The 15,550-nt window shown below is 38.7% G+C and overlaps 2 protein-coding genes across 4 annotated transcripts in view; both read left to right on the forward strand.

Moving 5' to 3' along the window:
• Positions 1-1,226: 1,226 nt before the first annotated feature.
• LOC139609088 (pepsin A-like) lies at positions 1,227-6,131 on the forward strand. The gene is made up of 9 exons (XM_071463340.1): positions 1,227-1,365; positions 2,053-2,203; positions 2,289-2,406; positions 3,649-3,767; positions 4,043-4,239; positions 4,398-4,514; positions 4,625-4,766; positions 4,947-5,045; positions 5,138-6,131. Exons 1-9 carry the CDS (start codon positions 1,310-1,312, stop codon positions 5,273-5,275), a joined length of 1,137 nt encoding a protein of 378 aa, XP_071319441.1. The 5' UTR covers positions 1,227-1,309; the 3' UTR covers positions 5,276-6,131.
• Positions 6,132-8,178: 2,047 nt separating this feature from the next.
• spata20 (spermatogenesis associated 20) overlaps positions 8,179-15,550 on the forward strand; it is a 65,125-nt gene continuing 57,753 nt past the window's right edge. Inside the window, exons 1-9 of one of the 3 annotated variants that reach the window (XR_011685001.1) lie at positions 8,179-8,856; positions 10,281-10,448; positions 10,524-10,588; positions 10,847-11,001; positions 11,087-11,230; positions 13,289-13,490; positions 13,576-13,706; positions 14,197-14,301; positions 14,872-14,946. Coding sequence is in view for 2 of the 3 variants with exons in the window: in XM_071461835.1 (XP_071317936.1) it covers positions 8,660-8,856; positions 10,281-10,448; positions 10,524-10,588; positions 10,847-11,001; positions 11,087-11,230; positions 13,289-13,490; positions 13,576-13,706; positions 14,197-14,301; positions 14,872-14,946 (1,242 nt within the window). In the remaining variant the exon portion in view is untranslated. The remainder of the gene's footprint in view (positions 8,857-10,280; positions 10,449-10,523; positions 10,589-10,846; positions 11,002-11,086; positions 11,231-13,288; positions 13,491-13,575; positions 13,707-14,196; positions 14,302-14,871; positions 14,947-15,550) is intronic. The other 2 variants (XM_071461835.1, XM_071461836.1) reach the window with 2 other exon arrangements.

Raw genomic sequence — 15,550 nt, forward strand, 5'->3', positions numbered from 1 at the left:
TGACATTTGACAATACCCGGACGAAAGTTTTTGAATTATCTCAACACCTTTAAAACTATTAATATTTGTGAATTTAGTTTATTTGAAAGGTCTCAAACATGAAATCATGCCACAGTATTTATTTTGAATTTATTATTATTAAAATATCATATTTAATACTTTTCTCTCGGACTTTTCTCTCGGACGGTTGCACCACCTGAGATTTTGGTGATTTGAGAGGCCAAAATATAAAATATATTATTATAATGTACTGAAAACATGATCAAACTACAGCGGTTTTATAGAATAAAATGATGCATGTCATGAATTAATTAAAATTAATTTCAGACACAAAAATATGCACGTCATGTCAATGACCCATATAACAGTAAAACTATCCAACCATAAAAGTGCTGTGTGTTCTTGTGTTTTTATTAATGTTTGGTTTAGGTAAAAAACATGGTCGTATGAATATTTTATCAGCAGTAATTCATCTTAGTACTTATCTAAAGGAAAAAACCTTAATAGAAGAGTAAACACATGATAACACAGCAGCAAACACTGTTATTACTGAGACCGACGTGCTGAGGTGGCTGACAGTGGTGTTTGTCAGTATTAAATGACATTAATGCAATGCATTCAAATTACGATATTCAGTATGATAGTAGCATGATATGCAGTTTTGACTTTGTTTTATTAACAATATATATAAATAAAATACATGCAAAATATGGACAAACACAACAAACAACACAGATTTAGTGGTAGAGTGATAGAGAGCTGCATATGAACATGTACATTTGTAAAATTGAAGCATTGCCCAAGATAAAACTCAAAAAGTCAAAAAGTGTGTGATATGTGCTCAAGCCAAGACTTTATCTTAAACATCATCTCGTATCACCTTTTGACCTTGCAAAGGGCCCTCGGCTTTTACCTGTCACCCCCTTCAACATAGACACAAATGCAAAGTTTTCAAAAAGTTTGTGTTCCTTACTTTAATCACATTGTTGACATTGTCTTGAGGTCAGTGATTATTTTGTCCGTAACTTATCTTTACTTATCATTTGCTGTGGAATTCCTGTACATTGCCTTATCATTGTGCAATGGTAAGACGTCAGTCCACCTGTATAAAAATGGATGCATGCCTCTCTGTGGTTACTCGAGTTTTAGAGTCTACAGGTGAGTATACTAGAGGATCATAGACCCATTACATTATTAATGTGGTTCGAATGGTTCTGTAATGTAATCGACTTTCGTGATATGTGTCTGACTTGCTGTTCTCCACCACTGAAATACTTTATCTCCTACAGGTGACTGCGGAGCCAAGACAATGAAGTGGGCCTATGTTGTGTGTGCCATGGTGGCACTGTCTGAGTGCCTCATCCAGTAAGTCAACTAGACAACTCTAATATGTCCCTGTACCTGTTCTATTTTTCCTATACCCTAATGTTCAATAGCTACTCTGAAATAACTGATGACATGTGTGATACTTAAATTCGAAAGTGTCAGGCCTCCTCTTATGTACTATGCTCAAGAAGAAATTTGAATTTAAATGAAGGCAGCTGGGTCAGGAGAATATCTTGGTCATGTTTCTGCATTTGCAAGTAGTGAGAGGTTTAAGACGAAGGACATAGATAGATAGATAGATAGATAGATAGATAGATAGATAGATAGATAGATAGATAGATAGATAGATAGATAGATAGATACTTTATTAATCCCTTGGGGATATTCAAAATACTGTAGTAGCCCAACAGCTCACTAATGTATTCAGTTAAGATTTTAGTCCATGAGGGGTTGGATGGTGTTACATGTACATGAAAAATCAAAGAACATAATCCCCACATAACCACCTGGCTCATCCAAGTAAGAATGGACTCGATAGCACATGTACATCCACTCCAATATGTTCCTTGTAAGCAAACTGTTGGAGGTCTAGTGTGTGTTCAACCTGTGGCCCCAGATGGTGGAGAAGCAGGTGCTCCAGGACATGTATAGAAAACTCTTAACCAATCAATAAAAAGGTGTAGCTTAAAGAACAGAATTTAAATTTCTCTCTTGGGTGAATCCTAGGGTCCCTCTGGAGAAGGGTAAGACTGCCAGGGAGATCCTGGAGGAGCAGGGTCTGTGGGAAGAGTACAGGCTCAAGTACCCTTATAACCCCATGGCTAAGTTTGATCAGCGCTTTGCTGTGGCCAACCAGCCTATGACCAATGATGCTGATGTGAGTAATAGAGGCTAAAGCTTTAACAGATGACAAACACTGATTTTTGTCATGAATAATCTTTGTATCATCTCTTCATCTCCAGCTGGCTTACTATGGAATCATCTCCATTGGAACTCCTCCTCAGTCCTTCAAGGTCATCTTTGACACCGGCTCTTCTAACCTGTGGGTGCCCTCCGTCTACTGCAACAGTGCAGCCTGCAGTACGTAAAATTATACATGGACCTCGACGTTTAATAAGAAAGTTCAGTTATCTTATTTCTTCTAATTGTAGGTAATTCTAAAAATGATTTTAAGATTTTAATGTTTGGGTTAGGTTTAGAGTTTGGTATGTTAAGAATTTATGGAAGCAGGAGGCATGTCAGCTTATTACTGAGGTCCCTAACTGAACTAGCTGTTCATTCAAGCTTCAAAATATTGAATAAAAGAAGAACCTGGTAGAATTCTGTCGTGTCTAAAACGTATGGATGAGGTTAGGCATCCAGACTGTAAAAGGTTAGCGTTAGAGCTACACATTGGGCAAGAGGATGAGGACCTGAAATAATTATGCTAGGCAAAAGAGAATTCAAGATTCAGCTTTGTAAGGGAATACATATCTTGGGACCATCTAGGTAAAAGATTTGGAGGATTAAGCTGCTAGTAAAGCTTCAGAAACCCTTTCCGTAACACTTTTCTGAACTCCAGGTTAGCACAAAAAACAAACAAAAAAAGTTTTGTTTAAGCCCAGGGTCAACATCAGCAGAGCATTTGATTCATTGAAGGACCTTCATTTTGTTTTGGGGATTAAAACTAATCTAAATGTATGCTGGGTATGCTGACATTGCTGAACCTCTTGGTGAATGCTAGAGAAACAGCAATTGACAAAGCTGGCTAGCTAGCTCTTGCTGGTGCACCATATAAATGCAGTCAATGCAATAAGAATGGATTAGTTCAATTTCACTAGCATATATCATGCAAGCTAGCAATCTGATAACAATATTACACTTCATGAATCATGTTTAAAAAAAAACACATCAGTCAAACTATAGACTTGCTCAGACCTGTCTCCATACTTTGTTTTAGCACTGTGCCAGCACTAGAGAGTCAATTATAGTCAATAGTTTCAACTGTTGTTTATATATCAGACATTTAAGTGTAGCTTCAGTTACTATGTCTATCATCATCTATCACGTAATGCCAGTCAAACATGTTCAACCTTATGTATGTCATTCCACTGTTTGGGCCGATACCTAGCATGCGCCTACCTATGGAGGTAGCTGCAACAGGATGGTGATTACAGTTCAACTTAACTGTCAATTGATAACAAGGGATAACAAGGGTTTTTAAGAATGTTACACAAAGAACCTGTCAGTCCCTTCATTACTTTTGCGCAATAAATATCTTATTAGAAATCTACACTGTATCAGCAAATATTAATTTTTTTTTTGCGATCTGTATCTTCCTAGACAACCATGACAAGTTTAACCCCAGCAGGAGCAGCACCTACAAGTACAATGGCAGTCCTCTCAGTATTCGCTATGGCACTGGAAGCATGACCGGTTTCCTTGCATATGACACAGTGACGGTGAGAAATAAAAGTATCAAAAGTACAAGTCAAATATGAATTTTAACCAAAAAATTTATATTTATGTACTGTTACACTCTGATTATTACTTTGTCCCACCATGTTCGGGGTAAAAAAGGTACCTTGATTCCCTGAGGATTAAAAATTTGTTGGCCGTTTTTATGCATGTGTGTTGCACCAAGTTGTTGACAAAATTTTAAAATCAAATGAAGTTGATCAAATTAGCACATTAAGATTCTGTGACTTAAGATGATTTGAGATGGTTTGGTTGTCAGGTGGGTGGCCTTGCTGTGACAAACCAGATCTTTGGCCTGAGCAAGACTGAAGCTCCATTCATGCAGCACATGCGTGCTGATGGCATCCTGGGACTGGCATACCCACGCCTGTCTGCCTCTGGCGCCACACCTGTCTTCGACAACATGATGAAGGAGGGTCTGGTCAACCAGGACCTCTTCTCTGTGTACCTTAGCTTGTAAGGACAGACATAGTTTTGCAGTGTCCTATGTAGGGAAAGAAGTTATTTGTGGATGTCAAAGCACTATACAACATTCTAACTTTTACTATACAAAAATCTTTACCAGTATTGAAATGGTGACTAATTTTTAGTAAGTTTCTCACTTTCCTTTGTAGTAACTCTCAGCAAGGTAGTGTGGTGACCTTCGGTGGTATTGATCCCAACCACTACTATGGCCCCATCACCTGGATTCCCCTCTCCAATGAGCTGTACTGGCAGATCACAGTGGACAGGTAAAGCCACAGTTCCTCTGAAATCTATGCAGACCAAAGTGATATTATAGGCAAAAGTGTTGACATGTAATATGTTATATTGATATATGTCTTTACTATGTCTCTGTCAGTGTTACTGTCAATGGTCACATTGTGGCTTGCAATGGTGGTTGCCAGGCTATTGTGGACACTGGCACTTCTCTGATTATTGGACCTCAGAGCAGCATCAGCAACATCAACAGTTGGCTGGGGGCTAGCAACCAGTATGGAGACGTAAGTCCCCCCCACAAAAAAACTTAGGGTTTACTGAGATAGATTTCTGTAGAGTCACATTAAGTGTTACAATGAAAATGAAAACATATAAGAATGTAAAACACTCTATACAATACTGTATTGAAAGTTTTAATGCGCTTTCATTCCTTTTCATTTTATCATCTTCTCTCTTTCTCTCAGTATATTGTAAACTGTAACAGCATTGGCCAAATGCCTGATCTGACCTTCCACATCCACGGACAGCAATTCACCCTCCCAGCCTCTGCTTACGTCCGCCAGGTAAATGATTATTTCTCTGCAGTCCTTTGTGTTTACTTATCGCTCTGTGCTTCCCTTCAAACTGAAATTCTTCTGCTGAATTCCTCCCACAGTCTCGCTACTATGGCTGCCGTACAGGCTTCAGCAATGGAGGTGACAGCCTGTGGATCCTGGGGGATGTCTTCATTAGACAGTACTATTCTATCTTCAACAGAGCCCAGAATATGGTGGGTCTGGCCAGGGCTAGATAATCAACCTGAAGTCAACTTGCAATGATTATAAATATATCCTCCTGCAATTATAGGACTTCTAATGTGCAACAGTAATATGTCATGCTTTAGACTAAAATATTTTCCTTGTCCAATAAATGATTACATTTTGTATTGAATTAATTTGGTGTATGGTTGTTAAACTGTACAAAAAACAGACATGACTCTAAATCTATGTCAGTGATAAGCTGCTATAATATCTAATTTAAGATGGCAACGTAGCAAAACACATGAATTGATGCAAAAATGCTAAAAACAAATCACACATGAAAAACAGAATAACTGTAATGTAATAGATTTTGTAAAGAAACTTAGAGTCTATTTCTCTCCAATCTGCAAACTTTAAAATAAATCTATAGTGTGCTACATAATGATCAGCATACTTAAGTTGAATCAATGTATTAGTGGTTTCTGTGGCCACAAGTGGCGACACCTATCCGAGGTTTGCTAATGTTAGATAATATTAACCACTGTAGACTGTAGCAGTAAAATCCCTGAGTGTATTTGAACTGAGAAAGGGATTGTTTTATTGCTTTTGAGTTCAATTTGTCATTTGTAAGTAAATGTCAAGAGAATTACATTTTTTGACCTTTAGCAAAATAACCAAAGCTCAAAGCTGACATACATGTGGAACTGTAGTGAAACACGATACAACAATACACATATTTTGTGTAAAGAACACCTTGAATGTGATTCAGTCAAAAGTGTCTAATTAGCCTAACTTCTTGTATATTTTTGGTGAAATACTGATAATTAAAGCAGAACTTCTCATTGTTAACCTATAATAACATGAACAAAATGTCACTCACATTATGCAATTAAAATTCCTTATAATTTATGCAGTGTGATTTGACCATCATTTCTGATTTTACTTAACTTAAATTGCATTTGAAGTTTGGTGTATTCTCTTGTCCCATATAGAACTCCATTTGCAGTCCAAGATTTTCACAAGACAATGTAATGTCAATAGTGCAACTGATAGCACAGTTAACATTTTTTCTAGTATGAATAAGTTGTCAGATGGTTATTGTGCAGCTTGGTCTGACAGACACTCAAGATTAACATATTCTTACTCTCATTTATCTCCATAACGAGCCATAAAAACATCTGTGTCCTCAGCTTTGTGAAAATGCATTTTTTGCCATAGTTGCCAGTAGGGCTTTAAATGCTTTGTTTACAGTTGTTTTAGAAGAATTCTCTCAATTTTAAATGCTCACAATGACAATGCCAGCTTGCTGTTAAGAAGGATATACTTGCCATGTTCACTCTTAGTTTAATGTGTTTGCATGCCAACATTTGCTTATTAGCACTCTCAAAGGAGTTTTAAATCGAAAGCAACTGGACTTGGTTATTTGTCTAGGAAAATTTATTTTAATTAATATTTGTCTTTCCTAGACAAATAACCAAGTCCAGTTGCTTTCGATTCAAAACTCCTTTGAGATACTATGACCTGGACAAATGAGAATATTCACAGGCTTATTAGCACTAAACACAGTGTACAGCTGATGCTGGTCATAAACCAGAGTATTGGAGAAATTTTGACCTGATGGCAGAGCTGTAGTTAAAATCAAGGGTTCAAACCACCTCAAGGTGAAAAGAATCAGCAAGATTTATTGTGCACATAAAATAGTGTGCAAGTGGGAAATCACTCAGGTAAGGGGAGTTTATCTGTCAGTGCTAAATCCATTTGAGGATATAAGACATAGAGAGGGGAATGTTTGACTGTTGTAGTGGCTTGCGTTGCAGGAGGAGTTGATCACAAACCAACTGGATGCATAATCATAACATAACAAAAATCCTGGCTATGGCTCTGGACATGGAAAATTTTGACCAGTCACTAAAAAGTTTCCCTATAAAATTTGGTCAGGAAGTGGACCTGCAACCAGTGCTATGGGATGAACGGTATTTTGGTGTGTTACCTAATGTCAGGGCGGCACAGTGGTGCAGTGGTTAGCACTGTTGTCTGGGCCCTTTCTGTGTGGAGTTTGCATGTTCTACCCGTGTCTGTGTGGTTTCCCTCCAGGTACTCCGGCTTCCTCCATGCAAGTTAGGTTGATTCACTCTAAATTGACTCTAAATTGCCTGTAGGTATGAATGTGAGTGTGTGTGTGGTTGTTTGTCTCTATAGCCCTGTGATAGACTGGCAACCTGTCCAGGGTGTACCCAGTTGGGATTGGCTCTAGCCCCCGCGACCTGTATGCATGGTGAAACCATATTCACAAGAGGAGATCAGTGGTGACTCACGTAAAAACCTCCTGATTCTATTTTTGTCTTGTAACAGGGCACTTCATTGGTTTACACTGACAAAATCTGATTATACATTTGATATCAGAATAACAAAATAACTTTTTTGATATTTGACCATTTATTTACCTTATAGTAATAAATCAAAATGATCAACCAAGGTGAACATCCCTTAAGGTGTTTGTCTTTTAAAAGAGTAACAAAAATGTATATCAAAGAAAAAGAGGAAGAAAAGAGAGATAACTTAATTTGATATCAGCTGTCTTAAGAACTCCTATTCTGTCATTATGATCAGACTGTCCTCAAGGTGATAAATGACTGGGCAGAGGCACCCCAAAGAGCTTTGTTCCACTTCAAAGGATTTGACAAAAGACTGAAGAGCCTCTTCACATCCCTCTTATCAATGTCATCAATACCTTATTTGGAGCCAGACTCTTCTCTAGAATCAGTACCCCAAGATATAGAGTAAAATATCTTATGGACTTCTCAAAAGTTGAACCAGAACTCTGTCAACTTTTGGAAAAGGCAAGACCTTTCCAAAGTGAGTTTTCTCTGTTCCTGCAGCTCAGTGGGTTGAGTAGCCTGTGTGTTAACAATGACATGGTGATGATTGATGAGCTTTGTGGCCCCCCGAGACCTGCAGGTTTCTTTGTATGTGGTTCAAACGCAACTACTGCAAGGATAGTCAAATACATCCTTTGCCCTTGTGGCAACTTGGCCTGCGTCATACTAAGGAGTCTCCCAAAAATGCTGCAGAGGGTGAATCAGCAAGCTGGCAATACAGTGTAACCTCAGATTTGTTGACTCATGACAACTTTGTTTAAACAGTTGCTCAGCTCAATATTAAGTGAAAACACAGTGGAAAAAACTATAGCTCTTCTCTTAAAACTATATTATTCTTTCCCTCCTGTTGCCATTACAACACTCCTAATCCCTCACACAGCAGTGATGTATTATTAAAGGAACAAATAGACATGTTTTTCTGGCTTGTTGGCGCCATCATGTGGCAACGTTTGGTATTGCAATACAGTGTTCAACTCGCGACTTGAAGTTTTGGCTGGTCAACAAAGTAGCTAACGTTAGCTTGCTTAAGTAAGTTAGCAACACACTTGGTGGATTAGGATGCTAAGGTTAGCATGGCGTTGGTCGACGTCCAAAAATAGCCGCGTTGAGCCTGCACGACTTGTAACTGCGGCTATTTTGAGAGTGGACAGTTCGCAGCAGAACTCAGAGGGCAACAAAAGGTGTTTCAGACAAATTCCCCACCCACCTAGCGACAAATCACCGTTCCACCATCCCCAGCCGGCCTGCTACCTGAGGTAAAGCCTTTACGGATAATAGGTTGCTAACTCTTACGCTAGCTGTGAGGCACTTGGACAAGTTGCAGCAAATATGTGTAATTCAGCAGCAAAACTCTTGACACGTTACATTTAATGTTGCTTGCCACATGGTATTTGCTTGTGAAGGTTGTGAACGTGCTTTAGAACGAATAAAAGAGTTACACGGCACCTCTATATAAATTATACAATTTAATATGTTCTTATCCGGCGAGAACGGCGAGACATATCCCTGTGAGCAAAAACATTTAACGAAGATTTGAATGACTCGCATTTTAATTCGGTATAGCTTTATAAGATACCAAGCAGAATTTATTTTCTGTATTTTGCCAGATTTTCTAACTGGTTTGCTTGGTACTCCTACAACCAGCCCGTGTTTACGTTATCATGTAGCTAACTGTTTGTTGGTTTCATGTAAAAAATAAATAGATATGTGTCCTATATGTCCAAACCTATTCGGCCGAATTTAAAAGAATGGTTTTATATTTCGTAACGTGACACGTCATGTTTTTTTGTTTGTTTTTTTTAAGTATATACGTTTCCCTAGTAGCAAAATCACTTAAAAGTAAGTTATATTGAAAGGGAATTCGGCTGACTGTCTATTGGCTAATAGTTACAGTGCTTGACAGAGAGCTGCTGAACATACAGTACATCTGCAGTAATGATGGTGACAATTGGTTTTGAAGCTATTCATGCTGGTTGAAGAAGTTTGTGGCAGACGAATGTATTGTATTAAAGTTAGCCGATAACACGGCACCAGGCTGTCGAATTTTATTTTGAAGATTATTGTAAATTAATTAAAATTACAGTGGTAACAAATGTTGCCCTTTTGCATCTGTGTAAAAAGATACACCTTTTTGACAGCAGACATTTTGATAGTCAGATCAGGAAAACACAGCTGTACTAATAACATTTATTAGTAATTTGATTACAGTAAGCCATACCAGTGAGCTAAGATGCATAATAGTACAGCCTTGCAACATTTGTAACATTATTTGTGGCTGCTATGCTTGTCCTGCTAGGACTTGTTAACATCAGGCATACTACTAGGTCAGAATTTTTGGGCACATTCTTTTTCAGTGTTCATGTTTGCAACAGTATTTCAGTCAATGACAGTTGTGTATAACAATTAAAGCTTCATAGTATAGCCATCATGGTGAATCACATTCATCATTTGGCATAGAGACAGTTGATGAAAAGGGACAACACAAGGGCAGTGCAATGATTTTCTTGTATATAGCTGCTAGTGTGATTATTTTCATTCAGACCACAAGGTATTAAAGCTCCAGGATAATGAATTAAAAAAAATTCTGCTGTTGCACTCTTTTTTCTTGACTTAATTCCCTGTTCTGTGTGATACCTGGATCAACTTAAGATCAACTAAATAAGATTTTCTTTGTTACCAGTAAACAGAGACTCAATTGTAACTACATTTGTGTATCCAGTCCAACTGTCTTCATGAGTATGGCATCAGGGGGTGAAGGCCCATCTTCCGCTCCTCACAAACACACCAACAGGTTAGCCAAGGAGAGGTCACCCTACCTGCTACAACATGCACATAACCCTGTTGACTGGTGAGTGACTTTAAACTACAGATATGCACACACACAAAGCTATTATTACACAGAATAATGTTATCTTTGTATTAGGTATCCATGGGGACAAGATGCTTTTGATAAAGCCAAAAATGAAGACAAACCCATCTTTTTATCAGGTAAACAGATTTTTTACACCTGGTAGTAACATGCATTTCCATTTAGATTCACTGTTCTCTGAATTTTCTTGTGTTTCATGAGAAAAGATAATTTGTTCCATGTAAATCCATGTAAATCATACCTAGACACAACCCTGATATGCGATGACACTCACTTTCCACATGATTGCATACTGACTTAGTACTACTATTAGTTGTGTTTGTACTGGAAGTGAACCATCTCTTTCCTGTAAATCTCTATCTCTCCCTGCTCCTAAGTGGGCTACTCTACGTGCCATTGGTGCCATGTTATGGAGAGGGAGTCTTTTGAGGATGAAGAAATTGGCAGAATCCTTAGTGAAAACTTTGTCTGTATCAAAGTTGACCGAGAAGAGAGACCTGATGTGGATAAAGTCTACATGACCTTTGTACAGGTGTGTGTACATGTGTGCTTACATATACATTTTAACACATAGTCTGTCTGTCTGTCTCATGACTTTTGGTTGCTCATGTCTATAGGCAACAAGTGGAGGTGGAGGATGGCCCATGAGCGTTTGGTTGACCCCTGACCTTAGACCTTTCATTGGAGGCACCTACTTCCCTCCTAGAGACCATGGAAGAAGACCTGGACTCAAGACAGTCCTCACCAGAATCACAGAGCAGGTAAAAAGCTTTTTTTTGTATGTGGATGTCTCAGACATACCAGTCTTGAAGTTGCTAGGCAACCGGCACGAAACTTTCCAGCACATACAGTAACGCTTATTAAACCTGCAATTTATCATTTTTACTCCTTGGTTGTATGGATTAAAGCAAGATACAACATTCTGTAAAGCAGAAAAACATATGAGTTCTGAGTTTGCCACACCACAGAAAAAAACCACCTGCCAAATTTGAATGAATGAAAATATTGCCAAATATATAAAATTAGGTTTCAAACTTGTGAAAAAATAACCAGTATTATCAACTCTGGAACACTGGGGGCGTGTCTGCTGGAGGCACTGAAACCACGGCCTACGTTGGGAGAGCTTCCGCATCTCTTCATGGTCTATCAAATTTATGCTGAAATGAAACATGACTGCGTCCAACAGCTATATTGATTGTACACAGACACACACAAACACACACGCGTTGTATAATTTCACATTACAAATTGCTCTAAATTGTCCGATGCCCTGGACCTCATCTATTTCGATGCCAGCATCGGTAAGAAAAATAGTTTATAAGCTATACTTGGAGCTGACTTAGCCCATTTTCCACTGGTCAAAAACCTCGAAGACCTGCTAACATCAGGCTTTTGTCGGCTATGATGAAGGGTTTAATCGGCATTCACAACCGGGTGAAATGAATTTGCAGTAGACATGGGTATTTATTGGCTCCTGCTCCGATCGGCTCTGATCGGCTCCAATCGGCATTGATGTAAACACAAAACCTGCGTTAATCTGCTAATTTTCGCCTCTTTTCCTGCTGTAACGTCTCTCAGAGGACACAGACACAGGCCTGTCACCTGTCTGGCAAGGTGCCGTTACACCAGAAACTCCGTGGCTACACTGATCATGGGGATGAAAGAGTGAGCTGTAGCTCTGAAAGTTTTAAAAACACACAATCACAGATCACAGCTCCTCTTCCTCCACTGCTTCTGTGTGTGTGTTTACTCTAAGTGCAGAGATGACATTGCTCCCTGCAGTTGTGTTTGTCCTGAGTCTGAACAGAAAGTAAAACTTGATTGACAGTGGAAAAGGGGTTTATAGGCTTTTAATAGCGGGTTTACCCACGTTTAAGAAAACCCACTTATACCTGCTATTTTAGTGGAAAAAGGATATTTGATGAGAGGAGGAAGTGGAACTATCCTTCTGGTCATGAAAAGAAGGGAAACATCATGAGTGAATAACAATGATTATCAATTCATACATTATTCTCTAATTACTATTAACACCACACCGTTGGTATTGCAGCCACTAGGAAAGACACATTTTGGGAGGGAAGGCTAACCAGCAATAACTCGACACTGAGCGGGAGAACCACTGATGCTAGTTCACTCCATACTTTTATACCGTTACAGCTTTAGGGGTGGGATATGCTAAGTGGGGGTCCAAGTGCGTCACCAGTACCCCGTTTAGTCCCCGCCCAAAAAAACGCTCAACACAAAAATGATGAAACACAGTTTAACCGTATAACTGCACAATTCAGTACCACACAAGTTTCCCATGTTTCACACGTTTTCAGGAATAGTTCTCCAACATATATATTGATTTTATAAGCAAATCTGTGAATTTGCTTTACAGGATCTTAAAGCAGTGTGCTTTAGACATGCTGATAGGTGGATTTTTTTTTACCGTTGGAAAGACCCCTGCTCTTAAACTTAATGCTGATGTAGGCTAACTGTCTATTGGCTGTGGTTTCATATTTAATGTACAGGACAGACAATGTCAGACAGACAGTATCAATCTTTTCAGTATTAGCAAGAAAATTATTTCCCAAAATCAAACGGTTCATTTAAACAATATTTGGATATTATTGTATTCAATTTAGGAGATATAAGTAAGATCACTCTGGAAGATAAAGCAGAGGAGGACAAAGTAAACAAATCCAAATCTACTCAGTGTAGATTACTCAGTACTCGGTTTTCTCAATTATTTTCTTTTTGGTTATGTAGTTTGTTCTCCGCCTTGTGCACCATCTTTGTCATCCCTATGTATGACAAGCATGATTTATGTTCTTCAGTGGCAGAATAACCGTCCTGCTTTGGAGTCCACTGGGGAGAGGATCCTCGAAGCTCTAAAGAAAGGCACAACTATTGCTGCAAACCCAGGAGAGAGTCCTCCTCTGGCAACAGATGTTGCTAATCGCTGCTTCCAGCAGTTGGTCCATTCTTATGAGGAAGAGTACGGAGGCTTCAGAGAGGCCCCCAAGTTCCCCACACCAGGTAGACACAACAAAACCCTAAAAGTTAATCTCGCCCTCAGCCCTCCTGGATCTTACTCTTTTTATCTGTCTTTCTCACTCCATAGTAAATCTGATGTTCCTCATGTCTTACTGGTCTGTGAATCGCTCCACTTCAGAGGGTGTCGAGGCTCTTCAGATGGCTTTGCACACACTCCGCATGATGGCGCTGGGAGGCATCCATGACCATGTGGCACAGGTTCAAATATCTTTGTTCTAGAGCTGAGACCAGTAATTGATTAATTGATTTGTCAGTCAACAGAAAATGAATGGCAATATTTTAATAATCAATTAATTGGGTTCCAGCTTCTCCAATGTGAGAAATTGCTACTTTATGCCCCATGTTTGATAGTAAACTGAATGTACTTATGGTATGGGTTATTTGCCAGATAAAACAAAGCAATTTGAGTGTGCCATTTTGAGCTTTGGAATGTTATAATGGGCATTTTTCACACCCTTCTCCACATAAACAGATAGATGTACTGTATGACTCTTTGTATGAATATAAACATGCTCTTTAGTGTTTTATTTTTTCAGTTCAAGCCGGATACACCTAAGTTGCATGACATGAGAGAAGGTTATGTTTCCAGTGCAAAGTAGTACTGGCTTGTGTAACATAGACAAGTGTAACTAATAGAACAAATATACTGTCCCTCTTTATTTGCTTTCTTTATGTCTCTCGCTCTCAGGGTTTTCATCGTTACTCTACAGATTCCTCCTGGCACGTACCACACTTTGAAAAGATGTTGTATGACCAAGCTCAGCTGGCTGTAGCCTATATAACTGCCTCCCAGGTGTGTATGTGTGTGTTTGATTGCCTCTATATCTGACAGACTAATTACAGTATTTCTCCATCCCTCTGCCTCTCTCTTATCCAAGTAACTTATCACCTAAATACCCAGTCAGCAAAAACCATTGGTGTGCTTCTTGGCCAACATTTTTTTTTGCTTCAGAGTAAATACAAACTTTTAAAATGACAGTGTTGTTGCTGTTACATTTTTAAAATGAGTTGATCGATTCAGTCTGACAATAAAAAGTCCCTGCTGCACTGGACAGTGAAAAAGTAAGATGCAGCAATAAAAAGTATAATTTGAATACTATAGTTTTTTTGTTTTATGATGACTGTAGGCTGGGCTGGCCTGTTTTTCAGAGTTGACAGACTGAGAAACAACAAAGTTAATTAGGACACAGACATGAAGGCAAACTCAAATACACATACCTACATGCTGTACATTCTTGTGTTTAATGAGGGTGTAGAGGTTACTATATCCTGCATATAAATCACATAACGGTATGTTTAAGATTATGTTAAGGTTGAATCATGGCTCCTAGCAGGTGTATGCCATGTATTTCTGCTTTTCCAGGTATCAGGTGAGCAGCGCTTTGCAGAAGTGGCTGAGGACATACTGCGCTACGTCTCCAGAGACCTTAGTGACAAGGTGAGTCATCTACAGTCTTGTGACTACTTCTTTGTGTGCATATGTGCATTTTTCTATCAGATTTACAGGAGGACTACCTCACTGCACCTCCAAGGTAATGGAAATAATCTAAATCAAATTACGATTTTAGTTAGGCTAAGATTTAGTTTGGTGTTAGGATGTGGGTTAGATTTAATTTAGAGTTTGTGTGCATACATTGTGTGCATACATTCTCGAGGGATGGGGTGGGACCCCATTGACAAATAGCCTCTTAAACCCTTGCTCTCCTCTTTTCTCTTTTGATTAATGAGTCAACGAACAGGGCGCACAGTTGAAACTACACTCGTAATCATTATATCTCTAAAGATTTATGATGTAGTTTATTATGTAATGAATTAATACTGCAAAGGTAATTTACTATAGACTCCATGTTTCCTTTGTGCTGCAACAGCTGGGATCTTCTCTCAGGGAGGAAGTCTTCCAGTTCTCATCATTACTGTAAAAATACTGGAATACTTGAAATAAGAATCATGTTAGGCACTGAAACTTTAAAGTCACAGTAAGACGAATGACCAATGAAATGAAAAAATAAATTTGACTGCAACCATATTCTTTGCTTTCACAG

The sequence above is a fragment of the Trachinotus anak genome, unplaced genomic scaffold, assembly GCF_046630095.1.
Source record: "Trachinotus anak isolate AG129_WGS33_773 ecotype Australia unplaced genomic scaffold, CSIRO_AGI_Tana_v1 ptg000025l, whole genome shotgun sequence".
In the NCBI taxonomy this organism is placed as follows: Eukaryota; Metazoa; Chordata; class Actinopteri; order Carangiformes; family Carangidae; genus Trachinotus; species Trachinotus anak.